The sequence below is a fragment of the Lathyrus oleraceus genome, chromosome 6 (assembly GCF_024323335.1).
Source record: "Lathyrus oleraceus cultivar Zhongwan6 chromosome 6, CAAS_Psat_ZW6_1.0, whole genome shotgun sequence".
Taxonomy (NCBI): Eukaryota; Viridiplantae; Streptophyta; class Magnoliopsida; order Fabales; family Fabaceae; genus Lathyrus; species Lathyrus oleraceus.
In genome coordinates this window covers 142534098-142553887 of record NC_066584.1, presented here as the reverse complement: position 1 = coordinate 142553887, position 19790 = coordinate 142534098, and the positions used below count along the sequence as shown (strand labels likewise).

General features: G+C 35.9%; 1 protein-coding gene and 1 pseudogene across 1 annotated transcript; both read left to right on the top strand.

Annotated features, from left to right (window-relative positions):
* Positions 1-2892: 2892 nt before the first annotated feature.
* On the top strand, positions 2893-3483 carry LOC127094459 (uncharacterized). Its single transcript, XM_051033289.1, has one exon. It carries the CDS (start codon positions 2893-2895, stop codon positions 3481-3483), a length of 591 nt encoding a protein of 196 aa, XP_050889246.1.
* A 6919-nt stretch (positions 3484-10402) lies between these two features.
* On the top strand, positions 10403-11289 carry LOC127094457 (uncharacterized; annotated as a pseudogene).
* The last annotated feature ends 8501 nt before the right edge of the window (positions 11290-19790 follow it).

Below are 19790 nucleotides of genomic sequence, written 5' to 3'. Positions count from 1 at the left end.
CCTAAAATATCTCACTATATTTCAATGCATCAGTAAATTTTCAAGCATTAAGAACTTGTGCATTATTTTCATAAACGAAATAATCTGAAAATTTTTGAAGCACTTAGAAATACATTGTGATATATCATATTGATTGAAAGAGAAGAGATTCTACAAGTTATGATTTATTTTATCCTACTGCTTCAAACTTTCATTTATCAAAAACTCATATAGTTGTACCAGTACCTTGTTATGTAGGATTGTTGGAAGCGATAGATGGGAAAATAAAGAATTGTTTTCTTTTTATGTGTTATAAAATCACAAGGTGGTTTTCCCTGTTGATTTAGTTAGAAGCTTGTGTATAGGATTGTACAAAGTTCTGACTATAGTAAAATCTCTTACAGTGTGGTAATGAGACTAGATTTACTCTTGGATTGTGAGGAGAACTAGTATAAACCTTATGTGTTCTTTATTTTTCCGCACTTTACTGCTTTCATAACCTTACACCAATTCAGTAAAATAAAGAAACACTCCTTTAAGATCCAGAAAATTTCAAAGCACCAAATTCACTTCCCCCCTTAGGTGCACTCTATTCTTACAATATGGTATATGCCTCGGCTATTCTTACACCATGTATTATTTGTAGTAGTGAAAGTAACATAGGTAAAAGAAAACATATAAGTAGAACAAGTAAGGAAAATAGGTAATAGAGAAATAGATAAATATGTCTTGTATTAAAAAAGTAGTGTTACAATAAGCTTATAAACTAAAGATTGGTTGGCCATTTTTCCTCATGATATGTTTGTTTTCACTTTTCCTCTTAAGGTTCTTCATAATTTTACATGTCGAGTGATATTCTAGTGTTTTCCAACACAACATGATTGTATTTCTTACTGATCCTTCCTAGTTTTTCATCTTTTTTTACTCTTTCCCTTTCAAATTCAAGAAAATTGTCCTTATACTTCCAATTTTTTAAAATTTTGGCTTTAATACCCACATGTTTCCTCTTTTTGTCATGAAAATCAACTTTGCACATAATGTAATAAAACACATTTAAGTTTATATATAGACTAGAAAGTTTACCTAGATATATAAAGTTAAATAATGACTAACTTACATGTCATCACAAACCATTTGCAACAACAATGAAATGACAGGTGATGGATATAGATAAAGGTTTATATACACCTACTTATTTTGTGGTGGACATAAATCCTTTAGAGAAGAATAATCATCACGTGGAGGATGAAAAAAGTTTTCTCCTTAACAATGATGTTTTTTTCCTGGTATACAAGGAAATGTTTTAGATCCTTCCATAATATTGTGTTTAAGATAACTTATAGAATGCGAAGAAGTGAAGTAATCATTTAGATGAACTTTCACTTATTAATCAATTAACAAAGCTTTATAATCGATTGAACTTTAGTTTTAAAAGTTTTTTCTCAAACCAAGAAGTTTTAAAATATGTTTTCTAAAAATATGAAGTTTTATAAAATATGTTTTAAGTATATGTGTGATATGCAATTTATCTCCGCCTTTAGTAAATTTACTAAGTGTGCTAAGCAAGTCTTCAATTTTATTTTCTAAAACCTTACATTCATCACACTAGATACATTCATTTTCTAAAACCTTGCGTTCATCTCACTAGATACAATTATCATTAAGGTTCTGATACATCGAATGGGTCCATGTCATTTTCATTCCATGCAATATAAGTTATTTCTTTCTACAGTAGAAGCATGTTGGAATGAAGTTTGATATTACATTACTTTTCTTCTAGAATTTTTGAGATTGTTTTTTTTCATACCTTAGGAATTCTTTGAGTTTTAAAAAATAGGATATTCATGTGAGTAAACCATTTTTCCATATAGGATATTCATCACTTTCATGTTGATACTTTTCACTTTTAGGATAAAACGTTTCAAAACTCACATTTTTGAAACGTCACTTTCATGTTTATATTTTTCCCAAACCAATGTGAGTAAACCATTTTTCCATATCCTGAATAGTTTCTTCTTGCTTCATTCTAAAATGTTCATACTAATGGCATAATATTTTTATTTATGCCATTTTTACCTCTGTTGTACGTACCTTCATGCGTAATTTGATGGTGTTCCATATTTTTTTAGCAGTGTTACAATGCAAAACATGGGGAAACTCATCCATATCTAAAGTGGTAGAGATGATTATTAATCAGGAAATAATCAAATACATTTAGTGTAAATAATTTACATTCATAGAATAGAAAATTAGTCATTATGAGCTATAATTAGTTGTAATTACTCATTATGAGTTGTAATTACCGACCATATTATATATAGTATCAAATGCAATGAGAAAGGCATGAAGCCAGAATTTCTAACATGGTATCAGAAGGTTCGATCTAACATGTGAATCCTTGTTCTCTTGGCTGAAATAGCGACACCCCACTGGGTCGCTCTTGAAATCTTGTTTCTTGTTTGTAATTCTCGAAATTGCGTTTATCAATTGAAATTTTTCAATTTCCATTTCGTGATTTCTTCATTGTTGTTTCTTCGTGATCTTGATTCCGTGTTTATCACAAGTTGTTTCGGTGATCGCTAATCATTTGGTGCTGCTAGCATATTGGGATTTGCGATTCGGTTTCGTATTCTCGACGATTCTGCTTGGTGATCGTTGTTCTTGGTGATTCTGTTGGGTGACCGTGATTTCATTGTTGGATTATTGGCGATTCTCGATCGTGGTTTCATTGGTGGATTGTTGATATTTCTCGATCGTGGGTGTTTCTTCACCGTTCGTTAGCTACTGCGTGGGGTTTCTAGGTTTGCTTACCATTTTTTTAATTAAAAAAAAGGGAAGCCAACTTATTTGTTGCACGTGCATATTGGATTTGGATGTATCTTGTTATTTAACAATACAAGGGGTTATCATATAATGGCCATGGAAAATGAAAAGAATTTTTGTGTCCATTTTACCGATAAAAACTGTTCTACATGGGAATTTCAATTCAAGATGTATGTTAAAGGAAAGGGATTATGGAGTCATCTAGATGATGTTTCTAAGGCACCAACGGAGAAAACTGCTTTAGATGCGTGGGAAACTAAATATGCTCAAATCATTACTTGGATTCTCAACAGTATTTATCCTCAAATGATCAATAATTTACGCTCTTTTTCAACTGCTCAAGAAATGTGGAATTATTTGAAGCGCATTTACAACCAGGAAAATTCAGCAAAACATTTTCAATTGGAGTTAGAAATAGCCAACTACAAACAAGGTGCTTTGTCTATTCAAGAATACTATTCTGGTTTCTTAAATATCTGGACAAAACACTCTTCTATTATAGATGCTAATGTTCCCAAGACCTCTCTCGTGGTTGTTCAAGAGGTTTACAACACCAGTGAGCGAGATCAATTTCTCATGAAATTACGTCTAGAATTTGAGGTTGTCAGAGGTGCCTTGCTGAATAGGAATCCTGTTCCTTCTTTAGATACATGTGTTGGAGAACTTCTAAGGGAGGAATAATGTCTTATTACTCAAGGAGCCATGTCTCATGAAGCTACCATTTCCGAGCCCGTGACGGTTGCATATGCTGCTCAAAGTAAAGGTAAAAGTCGTGATATGAGATAGGTTCAATGTTTCTCTTGCAAACAATTTGGTCATATTGCTCGTAGTTGCAATAAGAAGTTTTGTAATTACTGCAAGCAACATGGTCATATTATCTCTGAGTGTCCCACACGTCCTTCACGACCAACACAATGTTCAATACATGCATTCCATGCAACTACAAATCATGCGGTTGGTCCATCCACTAATGGGGCATCAAACAATAGTGCTATACAACCTGAATTGATTCAACAAATGGTACTTTCCGCTCTACCAGCATTGGGAATTCAGGGTAAGTCTTCTAATGTTTCTCTCCCATGGTTTCTTAATTCGGGTGCATCCAATCACATGACAGGTTCTTCAGAGCATTTGCACAATTTACATTCTTATCATGGTAATCAAAAAATTCAAATAGCTGATGGTAATACTTTATCTATTACTGATATTGGGGACATAAACTCTTATTTTCGGGACGTGCTTGTATCACCTGGACTTGCGTCTAATTTATTATCTATTGGTCAATTGGTAGATAAAAATTATGATGTTAACTTTTCTAGTGATGGTTGTCTTGTGCAGGAGAAGGTGTCGGGGAAGGTGATCGTGAAGGGGCCTAAAGTGGGAAGATTGTTTCCACTCCAGTTTATTTCTAATCATATATCTCTTGCTTGTAATAATGTTTTGAACTCTTATGAGGATTGGCATAGAAAATTAGGTCATCCAAACTCTATTGTTTTGTCCCATTTATTTAAAAATGGTTTGTTGGGAAATAAAAATGTTTCTAATGCCTCTATTTCATGTTATGTTTGCAAATTGGCTAAGAGTAAAACACTTCCTTTTTTGTTTGGTGCTTATCGTGCTTCCACTTGTTTTAAAATGATTCATAGTGATGTATGGGGTATGTCTCCTGTAGCTTCTCATTCTCACTATAAATATTTTGTCACATTGATTGATGATTATAGTCGTTTTGTTTGGATATATTTCCTTCGGTCTAAATCTGAAGTGTTTTCTATGTTTAAGAAATTTTTGACATATGTTGAAACTCAATTTCAAGCAAGTGTTAAAAAATTTCTCTCTCACTCTGGTGGTGAGTACATGTCTCATAAGTTTTAGGAATACCTTCAACAAAAAGGCATCTTATCGCAACGATCTTGTCCCAATACCCCTCAACAAAATGGTATGGCAGAACGTAAGAATCGTCATTTGCTTGATGTAACACGCACATTGCTTCTCCAAGCTTCTTTACCATCACGATTTTGGGTAGAGGCTCTTTCCACAGCTGTTTTCTTGATCAATCGTCTTCCTTCTATGGTTATTGAACTTGATTCTCCTTTCTTTCGTCTTTTTAAAAGTCATCCTGATTATAGTGCTTTACATACTTTTGGGTGTGTGTGTTTTGTTCACTTACCTCCTTTTGAAAGGCATAAGATTGGAGCACAATATGTTGAATGTGCATTTATGGGATATAGTCACTCTCATAAGGGATTTGTGTGTTATGATGTCACTAACCATCGTTTTCGCACTTCTAGAAATGTGACATTTTTTTATAATCAGTTTATGTTTCCCTGTGTTTCTCCGGCCATTAATGATATTGTTACTCTTCCTAAGTTTTCTATTATGCCTCAATCTATTGAACGTTATAAACCAGGTCATGTATATGTTAGACAACACAGGCAGCATGTTCCCACACCCCTTCCCAATGCTGAACCGCCACCTGATCCTGTACCGGTTGAACCACAACGTTCTGGTCGAATATCTCACGCACCATATAGATATTCACCAGACAGGTATGATTCCTCACATACTTCTCTGACTGCCGCACTCTCTAGCATATCTGTTCCTACTTGTTACTCACATGCTATTAAGGATGTGCGATGGATAAAAGCAATGAATGAAGAGTTTCAAGCTCTTCAAGAGAATTTCACATGGGATATTGTCTCTTGCCCTCCTGATGTAAAACCTATAGGTTGCAAATGAGTGTATTTTGTGAAATCAAATTCTGATGGGTCCCTCAATCGTTACAAGGCTCATTTGGTTGCGTTAGGAAACAAGCAGGAATATGGAATTGATTATGATGAGACATTTGCACTGGTTGCCAAAATGACAATTGTCTGCACGATCATCTCTATAACTGCTTCTAATGGGTGGACTCTTCATCAAATGGATGTGAAGAATGCTTTTCTTCATGGTGACCTGACAGAAGATATTTATATGACTCCACCTCAAGGCTTATTCTTTTCATCTAAAGGCGTGTGTAAGCTCAAACGCTCCTTATATGGTTTGAAACAGGCACCTAGAGCGTGGTACGAGAAATTCCACTCCACTCTACTTGGATTCTCCTTTACTCAGAGTCAGTATGATTCATCTTTATTTATTCATAGCACATCTACGGATATTGTTCTGCTTCTTTTATATGTTGATGATATTGTTACTACTGGTTCGGATCATGCTTCCATTCAGCAACTTAAGCAATAGTTACAAGCATCATTTGACATGAAAGATCTGGGTAATCTACATTATTTTCTTGGTCTTGAGGTTCATTCTACATCCAAGGGCATCTTTCTCCATCAACACAAGTATTCTAAAGATTTGACTTCTATGGCCGGTCTATAATCGGCTAATCCGGTAGATACTCCTCTTGAGACTAATGTGAAATATCATTGTGATGATGGTGATCTTTTGCCCGATCCCTTATTGTATCGACAACTTGTGGGTAGCCTTAACTACTTGACTATTACTCGCCCCAACATACCTTTTGATGTTAAATAAGTAAGTCAATTCATGCATTTTCCTCGCCATCTTCATTTGGCTGCGGTTTGTTGTATAATTCGCTGCTTAAAGGGAACCTCTCACCGCAGATTATTCTTTTCCGTTGGAATTTCTCTTCAGTTTAGTGCTTATAGTGATGCTGATTGGGCAGGGTGTCCTGATACTCGTCGATTTGTTACTGGTTGGTGCATGTTTCTTGGTTCTTCATTGATCTCTTGGAAAAGTAAGAAGCAGGCAAGAGTTTCTAAATCTTCTACTGAATCAGAGTATCGTGCCATGTCTACTGCTTGTTCAGAAATGCTTTGGCTTCGTGGTCTTTTGGCTGAACTTGGATTTCCCCAAACAGAGCCAACTTCACTTTATGTTGACAATACAAGTGCCATTCAGATTGTTGCAAATCCTGTTTTTCATGAACGCACCAAACATATCGAAGTTGATTGTCATTCAATATGTGACGCCTACGATGATCAAATAATATCACTTCCCCACGTTAGTACTCAGTTGCAGGTTGCAGATATTCTTACCAAGGCTGTTCCACGCCCACGACATCAGTTTCTTGTTAGCAAAATGATGCTCCTTGACCAACCGCATCAATTTGAGGGGGGTGTTAATCAGGAAATAATCAAACACATTTATTGTAAATAATTTACATTCATAGAATAGAAAATTAGTAATTATGAGTTGCAATTAGTTGTAATTAATCATTATGAGTTGTAATTACCGACACTATTATATATAGTATCAAATGCAATGAGAAAGGCATGAAGCCAGAATTTCTAACAATGATAGTTTTAGATTTTATGATTTTTCATCCAAAGAGTTATTGATTTTTCCACTAATACATCACTAAATTGATGAGATGTGACAAATAGATCATTTGTAAAAGCTTCCTATAGATCACAATCCTTCCCTCTAATAAAAAAAATTTATTTTGTCTTACAAATAAGCACATCATTCACCAACGTTAACGAATCGTTTGAAGTCATCCTTCCTCTTGAGGTGAATAATCTTTAAATAGGAGTAAGACTCGGATGCCACTTATTAACTAAATGACTTCAAACATAAGAGGGGGGGGGGGGGATAAATTGTGATACTATTATTTTTTTTGCAACTTTAAAAAGCAAAACAAATTTAAGGTTGATTTTAAGAAGATGGGAAAGAGAAGAAAAACAAAAGAAAGACTACAAAATAAATAAATAAGAGATCGGAGAAGAAATCATTAGATTTTATCATGGTTTGGTTCAAAACCATGAGGTTTACATTCAGTCCACAAAGGATTAACCCTTGAGATTTCCACAATCACAAAGATTTTGCAATGGGAGTAGCCTACAACCTTCTTATAATAAGACTTTATCGCAGGTTCAGCTTGAAAAATTTATATCAAGATATGAGATTCAAGAAAACAAACCTATCTTTATTACACTTACAAATCAATTGTGGTTTACACAATATAACTCTACTTAAGTATTTCCTTTCTCAAGACTAAAACTAGTATTTCAATGAATATGAATATTTAGAAGAGAAAGGAGTGATTATTAGAGAGGTTATTTCATATTTCTTGTGTGTTTCCAAAATATCACTTTCCCTCCATTTATCGTAAAAACAATTGGCCAAAAAAGGAAACAATTTGGGTCGGATTCACACCATAATAGATTAGGCTGCGGCCATAAATTATTAAGACCTAGTAAAAACAAAAATATTACGATGGATATAAACTATAATCTATTATAAGACTTCTTGAATTGATACTTTAACGTGTTTTCACAGTAATTGATGAGACAAGTATCATAATTGATAAGAGGGCGAATTTTGCTTTATAATCAATTAAGCATGATTTGTAATTGATATAGCTTCAGTTTTAAAAGGCTTGGCCCAAAAAAAATAGATTTATAAAAGATGTTTTAAAAAAGATGAAGTTTTTAAAATATATTCTATATTTGTGTGTGATACATTTTTAGTACATCGAAAGAACTTTATAATACAAACAAGTTATTGTAAACGGATAAATGTAACTAAAGCACATGATCAGATGGCGAGCTTTTTGTATAAATGTTCATTTATTTGATGTTGTTATTTTATTTTGATTCTTTTGTGTTAAACATTAGAACCTTCTCACTTTTTGATTTACTTGAATCTCTTTCACTAGATGATATTGATTTTGATATTGTTTATGAGGATACCTTTAATACTAATTATGATATTATGGTCGATATTGTTAGCTTTGATTTGAACCTTGTCCTGGATTGTCACCCATTTGAAATTTGGATTGTTTATAGATTCAAGAGTGCATGTGCTCGAGGAAGGATTATTTTTTTAAAAATTCCATGAAATTAGCTTCTTCGTTTTAGTATTAAGTTGGATTGACCATTTTCATTACCACTAGGGGTGTTCAAAACCAACCAACCCAATAGAAAACCGTAAACCAAACCAAACCAAACCGAAACCGCAAAAAAACGCATTGGGTTCGGATTCGTTTGGGTCATTTTTTAATAAAATCGCACGGTTTGGTTTGGTTTGCGGTTTGTATTTTGCAAACCGAACTAAACCAAACCAAACCGCATTATGTTACAACCCAAAGTTCACTTATCCCACATCCAACACAAACCTCAAACCTAGTATGCCTTAACCTTACAATTACAAACGATTTTCTCTTAATCACACTTAGGGTTTCAATTTCAACCTTCTTAAATCTCTCATAGTAGTATCACACATTCTTCTCATCTTCTTTTCCATGTAGGTCTCGCCTATTCTACTCTAATAAGTCCTCTACTATGTTCTTTCTTTTTTATCTTTTATGTTACTATTTTCTCTTCCAATTACGTTTTTATTGCACTTTTCTTCTCAATCTCGCATCTCTTATGTTCTTTTTTTCATCTTCTTTAATCTCTCATCTCATATGTTTTTTTATGTTTTATTATAATGTCTTTGATATTATTTTATGCTACTATTAATATTTGTCTTTTATTCCACTTTTGTCTAATCTAGTTTTTTGTACATTGAATGAAACGTTTTTATCTAAATATGATGAATTTTGATGTTATTTAGTAATATATGTGTCACACCCCAATTTCGACTTTGAATATCTGATTCAATACATTCATCATAGTTATTGCATGTCTACATAGCATACCATGCATTCCATACCGCATAGTGCCTAAAATATCAGTCGAAATAATTTTTTCAGATCTACAGACAAACCGGTTGAATCAATCAACGGATGTGCGTCAAATCAGTGGACGAAATTTTTTAAAAATCAAGCTTCTAGACATCAATTTTATTAATCTATGTTTCGCGTAGTTTAATCTGGTATGCTCGATTTATTTTTCAGCTAATTTTTTCGGCCACTTTTTGATCAGCTCGAGCCTATTTAACCGGTCAAAATTTATTTCAAAATTAAAAGAAACGTTGTTTTTTTCCAATAAGTTTATTTCGCACTGATCATTTTGGTGCACTCATTTTAATTTTTCAGGCATTTTCACGCTCAAATTTTATTCATTTTTTAGTCAATTTATTTCACTTTTTATCAAAATGTTTAGAAAAATAAATAGGGTTAATCCTCTTGTTGTTTTAATTTAATTTGTTTTAATTTATTTAATTTTATTTGCATTTAATTGTTTTAAACTCTTTCTAAATCACAAATCATCTTAAGGGCATTTGTGCCATTGTAAAAGTTTGAAAACCCTAGTAATATAATATGTGTACTATGTGAAGGAGGAGACACACAAAAACATTACATGCGACATCTTGCTTTTGGGAGATAGAGAAAATCAGTCTATATAATTGGAAATCTACGTGACCCAAGAATGGAAAAGGGGACCTTGTGATCAGAAAAGAAAAAGTGTTGTTAACCTGTTTGCAAAATAAGACTTGAAATTGAAAGAGAGGGACTGGTTACAAGATAGAAAAGAAAAAAGGCATCCATCAGATGTCTACCTCCTTCTCAAACCTCCGAAGAACTCCCTCACTGTGCTAACTTCATACCACCCTTATTCCTCTACACAACCGTTGCAATGCACATTCCAATCACCATAACCGTTTGAAACTCAAAACAAATCCAACTCACTCAAATATCTCTCTCTCTAGATTCATTGGAAAAATGCAGAAGCTTAAAGTGCTAACACTTCTGTTCCTCTCAATGTGCCAAGCAGCTTTGTCTTATACAGATGGCTTATTACCCAATGGTGACTTTGAAGTAGGACCAAAAGCCTCACAAATTAAGGGCACAGTAGTAACAACCCATGACGGTATTCTAAATTGGACTATTTCAGGTATGGTAGAATACATAAAATCAGGACAAAAACAAGGTGACATGCTTTTGGTTGTACCAGAAGGTGCATATGCTGTTAGGCTTGGGAATGAAGCTTATATTAAGTAAAAAGTGAAGCTTAATAAAGGTTCATCTTACTCGATCACGTTTAGTACAGCACGTACATGTGCACAAGAAGAGAAACTTAATGTGTATGTGGTTCCAACTAATGAGAAAAGTGATTATGGTATTATTCCAATTCAAACTATGTATGGTAGTAATGGTTGGGAATCGTTTACTTGTGGGTTTAGAGCTGATTATCCGGAAGGTGAAATTGTGATACATAACTCTGGTGTTGAAGAAGATCCTGCTTGTGGTCCACTTATTGATTCGGTTGCTTTGAAGGTTTTGAATCCACCTCAAAGAACTAGAGCAAATTTGTTGAAAAATGGAAACTTTGAAGAAGGACCCTATGTGTTCCCAAATGCTTCTTGGGGAGTATTGATTCCACCTCACATTGAGGATGCTCATGGTCCATTACCAGGATGGATAGTTGAGTCTCTCAAAGCAGTCAAATACATTGATTCAGATCATTTCTCAGTCCCCGAGGGAAAAAGAGGAATCAAACTAGTTGCAGGAAAAGAAAGTGCACTTGCACAAGTAGTGATGACCATAATTGGAAAAGTCTATGTCCTCATTTTCGCTGTTGGTGATGCCAATAATGTATGTGAAGGTTCCATGACAGTAGAGGCATTTGCAGGTAGAGATACAGTTCAAGTTCCATATCAATCTATGGGTAAAGGAGGTTTTAAAAGAGGCAAACTCCGATTTACCACAACATCAACACACAAACTCACAAAATCACCACCATAGCCCCACCATGAAAACAACACTTCCATAAATCTTCCCTTCTCAACATCATTGTAAACCAATATTACCACCGTTAAAATCGTGAAAACTGCCATACACTTTCAAATGCCATCACCATACCAACAACCAACAGAACCTGCAGAATAATGAGTTCATTTTAAAACAAAACGAAAATGGAAATGAACCATTCATCCACCGCGAGCATCGCCGACAACCCGAAAACGCCAGCTGCAAAATAGAATGTCGAAACGAAGTCATCTCTCTATGCAAGATGACCGATCCTGAACACCGTGAAGAGGAGGAGGCACCAGTCGTCGGCGATGACGAAGATACCGGAGCATAAGTCGCTCCCATCGTCAAACTTGAGGAGGTTGCCGTGACCACCGGTGAAGAAAACGAAGACGCCATTCTAGATCTCAAATCAAAGATTTACCGATTTGATAAGGATGGAAATCAGTGGAAGGAGAGGGGTGTTGGTACAGTCAAGTTCTTGAAACATAAGGCTACCGGGAAGAAAGATAACGAGAGAGAGCGAGGAAGAAAGCTTTCAGGTTTTCTTGTTTTTTTTTCTGCAACAGAGTCGTACGAAGAGGAAAGGGTATGTTGTGTTTATGTTTTGCAATTGGCATTTATTTTTAATATTATTATTATTGTCTAGTGTTTTCCAGGTGTCGCAATGTGAGTGGTGGCATTTCAAAATTTAAAAATTTTCTAACAGTAAAGATTGAAATGGTTCCACGCTCTAACTTTGTTTCCTTTTTATTTTGTTACCTTTTATTTATTTATTTATTTATTTTATCTTTATTATTTCCTTCCTTTTTTGTGATTAGGTCTATTATTTTATTATTTGGGCCTTAGGCCCCTTTGTCACTAGATCCCTTGTAAACCCCCATGTGAATGCTTCTACCTATATTGTGTTTGTTATTTTATTCTTTTGATTTCATGTTATTTTTTTTAGTAGTTAATTATTTAGTTAGGAGTTTACTTGATGAGTTGATAAATTTCGATTATAAATTACTTGATAAATGGTTTGACCGATTTTTCGTGTGCTTGATTGATTTAGTTGGTCAATTTATCTCTCCCATGTTCATACTCTCACACATGTAAATAATTATGATCGACATCTTACTCCTTTTCATTCCATTCGAAATCATTTCACAACATTAAGCCATTTTACCGTTAGTTGGAAGAAAAAGATTACCTGGATGGAATGTCCAGTCGTAATCCCGAATATTAGGCTCAAGTTGTAAGAGCTTGTAAGCCCTATGTATTCGCCTTCTTTTCAAATATTTGTAAATATTCAAACGTATTTTTCAATAAAATCTGAAGAAAAAGATTATCCTGGATGGAATATCCAGTCGTAATCCCGAATATTAGGCTGAAGCTGTAAGAGCTTGCAAGCCATAAATATTTGTCTTCTCTTCAAAACACTCCAATATTCAAACCCTTTCTCTTTAAAACGCCAAAATACTTAATTCCTATCTTAACCCCTTTCAATAAAGATGGAAATGGAACATGGTGTATACCGTGCACTCCTGAGATTAAGATTCGAGGTGGATGCCTCGCCTATCTTAACTCTCGCTGTCATTGTCAGTGTGGTTTCTTCAAACCCTTTCTCAATCAAATTCAAAACACTTAATCTTTATTAAACACTTTTTCAATAAAGATGGAAATGGACCATGGTGTATACCGTGCACTCCTGAGACTAGGATTCGAGATGAATATCTCGCTCATCCAAGTTCTCGCAATTACTCAAAAATACATCCAACCAATCAAACTCTTTTCTTCGCCGCCGTGCGATCAATTAGAAAATCTTTTCGTAAACGAAAGATATCTTGTTTTAAGGTGATGCAAAGCAATGTTTCGGCCACGATTGTTGAGCTGAGATAAGTGACGTTTTTCCGAATGTTGATTTGTAAATCCATTTGATGTGTGGTATATGCCCGCTCCTCATCTGTTTTGGGTAAAACAATGTTTTCATCGATTAATACAATATAGCTTTCACTAAAATCGACCAACAAACAAACATTTTCTACCTAGAACTACGTAAGCCTTGAGTTTTCTATTGAGATACGTAGGAGCAGGATTGTGAAATCTTGTCAGGCCCATTAATAAAAAACTTAGGTTTAGTCCCCTTTGTTGCGAAAAATCCAAGAACATCTTCTCTTTTCGTTTGATCCTATTATTCTTTCCCTCATAATAACTTAAAGTCTAACATTTCAAACTAACACTAACGCGCACAATTAACCTAATGGTTTCCGTTGAGTACAATGGACGTGAGGGGTGCTAATACCTTCCCCTCGCGTACTCGACTCCCGAATCCTGATTTGGTTGCGACGACCATAATCATTGTCGTTCTTTCTTGGGTTTTATCGATATTTCCCCCTTCCTTTTTAGGAATAAATAAAGTTCGGTGGCGACTCTGTTTAGTCCATCATGCGAGCGCGCGATTGCGCTTCGCTTAAGTCGTGCTCTCATTTTTTTCGAGGTGCGACAATTTGAATGACTAAACACAAAGTTATGTCGTTATTTATAGGAGTATATATGGCTCAATAAAAATATTATAAAAAACCGAACCAACCGAACCAACCCAAACCGCGTTGATTTGGTTTGGTTTGGTTTTATTTCTAAAAGTCAACCGAACCAAACCAAACCGCATGTTTTTTTCTCTTGCGGTTCGGGTGATTTTTATCGCAAAAACCGCCCAAACCGCACCGCGAACACCCCTAATTACCACCACCATCACAGTAATACAACATTAGAGTTTGTGTATCTACTTTACCTAATGTCGCCCCTTTTGAGGATCTGCTAGTTTCCTGGTCAAGACGTCCAATTATGCTTTTATTTGTTTTTGGATGCTAACAATGCACTTTAAATGTCAACTAATTTTCTTCCTCCTCTTCTAACGTGTCTTCTGATATTACTCGGTACTCACTTTGTTTCACTTAGAAGTCACATTGTGAAATATTGCACATGTGATAAATCATCAAAGTTATGCAAATGCCATAATTTAATAATGATTGTATACCTTTCCTACGCATCATGGAGAGATTCAACAACTCTTTTCTCAAACCTACTGATGTTCGCCATCTTATCCACATATTTATTGATTGAATATAATATTTCTAGAAACACTGTTTTGAGATTTTTCGAAGTATTTTTCCTTCCACTTAGTAACGTGTCTACCCAATATTTGGTTCTACCGCAAGTATTAAGGCAAATAATAAAAGTTTCTTTTGGGTTTCAGTTATTTCGGCGAGCTTGCAAATCAAACATGACTCCTTGAGCCTTACCATATACTCATAGGGATTTATCGTTGTGCTTATGTCGAATTGAGTGTCCCTTATGTTGGTGCAAAGGTAGAATAAATGATGAATGGAAATATTCTATTCAGAGAATGATGGCTACAAAACATGATAAAAGTTACAATGATTGTCACCCTATTTATAAGCTAAAACTAGGGTTACTAGAATAGGATAAAATACTAAAATACCCTCTAACAAACTTAGGGGCTAAGAAAATAGTACAACTAATAAATATGAATTACTTCTAATACCATCCCTTAATTCATATTCCATCAAAACTTGTAACACCAATTTCATCCCTTAATCTGAGAAATTGATCAGTCTTGATAGCTTTCGTCAGAACATCTGCCAACTGTTTCTGAGTGCTGCAGTGTACAACTTCTAACACTCCCCTCTGAACTTGATGTCTCAGAAAATGATACTTGGTCTCAATGTGCTTGCTTCTCCCATGCAACACTGGGTTTCTTACAAGATTGATTGCAGACTTGTTGTCAATCATCAGCTTTAGAGGTTTGTTTACTTTAATCTTCAGATCCTGCAATAGATTCAGAATCCACACAGCTTGGCATGCAGTAACAGCACCTGCAATGTATTCAGCTTCACAAGTTGACAACGCCACAACAGGTTGCTTCTTGGAACACCAAGAAATGGGACCTCCCAGAAATTTGAATAAGTACCCAGACGTACTTCTTCTGTCAACTCTGTCTCCACACCAATCAGAATCTGAATAACTCAGAAGTTCTGACTCATCCTTTCTTCCAGAAGGAAATAATACTCCATACTTCAGAGTTCCCTTGATATACCTCAGAATCCTGACAGCAGCTTGGTAATGGGACCACTTAGGTTTACTCATGAACCTACTAACCATCCCAACTGAATAGCAAACATCAGGTCTGGTATTGCACAAATACCTCAGAGAACCAACCAACTGTTTGAAGGTTGTAGCATCCACATCCTTTCCATCAGAGTCAGAATCCAGTTTCTGATTTGTATCAGAAGGTGTGACAGCAATCTTACAATTCTTCAGATTAAATCTCTTCAGAAGTTCTAATTCATACTTGAGCTGATGCAAAATAATACCTTTCTCAGAGTATCTGAACTCCATCCCTAGAAAGTATGTCATTTTGCCTAGATCAGTCATTTCGAATTCATTCATCAGAACTTTCTTGAACTTGGCTATCTCCTGTCAGAACTTCTAGTCAGCAGTATATCATCAACATATAAACATACCAGAGTCATATTTCCTTCAGAAGTATGCTGAACATAGACACCGTACTCCATCACACATTTCTGAAAGCCTTGCTTCTTGAAAAATGAATCAATCTTCTGATTCCAAGCTCTGGGCGCTTGTTTCAATCCATATAGAGCTTTGTATAATCTGTACACCATCCCTTCCTGATTCTTTTTCACAAATCCAGGAGGTTGTGACACGTAAACTTCTTCTTCTAATGGACCGTTCAGAAATGCAGATTTTACATCTAAATGCATCAGAGGCCAATTCCTGTTAGCAGCTATTGCAATCACCATTCTGATTGTTTCATGTCTTGCTACAGGTGCAAACACTTCAGAGTAATCCAGCCCAGGTTTCTGTAGAAATCCTCTGGCTACCAACCTTGCTTTATGTTTTCCAATTGAACCATCTGGCTTTAACTTCTGCTTGAAAACCCATCTGACGCTGATGGCTTTCTTGTCTTTTGGAAGTTCTGTCAGCTTCCAAGTCTTGTTTCTCTCTATAGCATCAAGTTCTTCTTTCATGGCCTTCAGCCAGAGCTTATGCTTAAGAGCCTCTTCTGTACTTATGGGTTCAGAGTCTACTAACATGGCACACTGAATAACTTCTCCTTCAGAGTCTACTTCAGTGTCTTGCAGCATGTCAAATTCTGCATATCTTCTGGGGATGTTTCTGATTCTTTGTGGTCTCTGAACTTGTTCAGAGTCTTGAGCTTCAGAGTTTCTAGCTTCAGATGGTTGACTTCCTCCAAAGCTTTGATCATCTTCAGGGTCTGGCATATTTCCAGAGTCTGAATTGCCACCAGAATCTGGATTACCATCAGAGTCTGGGTCATCAGGGTCTGGATCATCAGAGTCACCTTCATCTTCTGAGTCTTCTCCAGAGTCAGACTCACTATCAGAATCAGAATCAACGTCTTCAGAAATTCTTAACTCTGACCTTTCTTCAGAGGTTCTAACATCAGAATCAGATTGAGACTTATCCCAATTCCAAACTTCTGATTCCTTCACAATCACATCTCTGCTGAATTCAATTTTATTGGTTTCTGGACAATAGAGCTTGTATGCACCTGTATTGTGGTACCCTATCAGAATCATCACTTTGCTTCTATCATCCAACTTCTGTCTTCTGGCTTCTGGAACATGTTTATAGCAAACAGAACCAAACACCTTCAGATGACTAACACTTTGCTTATCTCCAGTCCACTTATGTATTGGAACTATTGCCTTCAACTTCTTCATAGGACATCGGTTGAGTACATACGTTGCGGTGGCAACAGCTTTTCCCCAGAGCTTCTGAGGAAGCTTCTTCTCCTTTAGCATGCTTCTCACCATATCAAGCAAAGTGCGGTTTCTTCTTTCAGCAAGACCATTGTGTTGAGGGGTATAAGGAGCAGTGACCTCATGCTCAATTCCATTCTCCTCACAGAACTTCTGGAACTCTTTGGAGTTATACTCACCTCCACCGTCAGTTCTAAGAATCTTCAACTTCTGACCACTCTGATTCTCAGCCTTCATTCTGAACTTCTTGAATTCATCAAACACCTCGTGTTTAAACTTAATAAGGGATACCCATGTCATTCTTGTGAATTCATCAACAAATAACACAAAGTATTTATTCCCTCCAATCGATGCTACTGGAAATGGACCACACACATCAGAATGTACAACTCCCAAGGCATGTTTTGCTCTTGGAGCAGTTTCTGACGCAAATGGCAATCATGGTTGTTTTCCTTCCATGCAAACTTTGCATGACTTTTCAGGCTTCTTAATTGCAGGAATTCCATGTACCAACTTCTTTGAATTCAGATGTTTTAAGCACATGTGCCACAACTCACTCTCCTTCTCAGCACTTGTTGCACTAAGACATTCTGAGTCTGCAGTTCTGACATTCACCTTGAATGTTCTATTTCTTCCCTGTTCTGACTCCATAATCAACTTCTGATTGCAGTCATCCAGCTTCAGAAGATTGTCCTTCATGGTAACTGAAAAACCTTTCTCAATTAATTGTCCCACACTCATCAGATTGCTTCTGATGCCAGGTACATACCACACATTCTAAATCAATGTTGTTTTCCCATTGTTCAGAATCACTCTGACATTTCCCATACCTTCTGCATTAAGATATTTGTCATCAGCACATCTGATCTTTGTCCTCTTTTCAGAGTCAAAGTCAACCAGCCATTTCTTGTTTCCAGTAAGATGATTTGAACAGCCAGTGTCCATATACCACCAGTCTATCAGATCCATATCATCAGATTCAGAGGCCATCAATAGCACAGATTCGTCATCAGAACTTCTGGCTATATTTGCTTCTTCTGATTTTCTCTCCTTGTTTAACCAACAGTCTCTAGCAAAGTGACCAAACTTCTTACAACAGTAACATTGGATTTTCTTCTTGTCATACTTCTCTTTTCCCTTCTGAGCATTCTTTTGTCTATCAGAGGTTGAGCTTTCTGACTTCTGACCACCATCAGATCTTCTCCTGGCTTCTGACTGCTTCTGATACCTCCTATCAGAAGTTGCTTTCAGAGCCTGCTACTCTACTTCCCTTTCAGAAGTTCTCTCAGTCAAACGCAACTCTTGCGCTTCTAGACTGCTCTGCAGCTCTTCAATTCTCATGGTGCTCAGATCTTTGGAATGTTCTATTGCTACCACAATGTAATCAAATTGAGAGGTAAGGGATCTCAATACCTTCTCCATGATTGTTTCTTCAGAAAGAGTTTCTCCACACGCTTTCATCTCATTAGTGATCAGAATCACTCTGGAGATGTATTCAGAAACTTTCTCATTATTCTTCATGTTGAGATTCTCATATTGCTTTCTCAAGGACTGAACCTTCACCTTCTTCACTGATGCGTCACCACCATAACATCTAACCAGTGTGTCCCACGCAGCCTTTGCTGTCGTTGAATCTGCAATCTTCTCAAACACATTTACATCAACACATTGATGAATGAAGAACAATGCTTTCTGATCCTTCTTCCTTACTTCCTTCTGCGTGTTTTTCTGTTCATCCGTCGCATCTGCTGCTACCGGAACATAACCATCAGTGACAAGATCTAGAACATCTTGAGCACCGAACAGTACACGCATTTGGATCATCCAACGATTCCAGTTTTTACCGTCAAATACTGGAAGTTTGGTGTTCATGTTGCCGTTTCCGTTCATCTTTCTACCTTGCACAGTACACTCAGATTTCTCACAGTGTTTCCCAACCCACAGAATTAAAATTCTGATCAGATTTTGTTCAAGATTCAACACGAATCTAAGAATCAAAATCAAACACACAAGACCTCACGTTCACTCGTGTTTCCCGTGTTTCCCAATGAATCCGAACCGGAGCTCTAAATACCAATTATTGGTGCAAAGGTAGAATAAATGATGAATGGAAATATTCTATTCAGAGAATGACGGCTACAAAACATGATAAAAGTTACAATGATTGTCACCCTATTTATAAACTAAAACTAGGGTTACTAGAATAGGATAAAATACTAAAATACCCTCTAAGAAACTTAGGGGCTAAGAAAATAGTACAACTAATAAATATGAATTACTTCTAATACCTTAAACATGAAGAAAAATAGTTGGAATGTGTAGAGTCAGAAAATAAAATGTCATAATTTCATAATTCATGTATACAATAGAGGAATTATAATGGTAGCAGCCATTACGACCTGGGAAAAACACTATCAACAAATTTTTATGAGAGGAGTTCCTGGGCCATTATGGCTTGGCTGTAATGCCCTAAGTTTTTACAATGGAGAGTTCTACTTCACGTAGCCTTCTCGCAGTTTCTTCTTAGT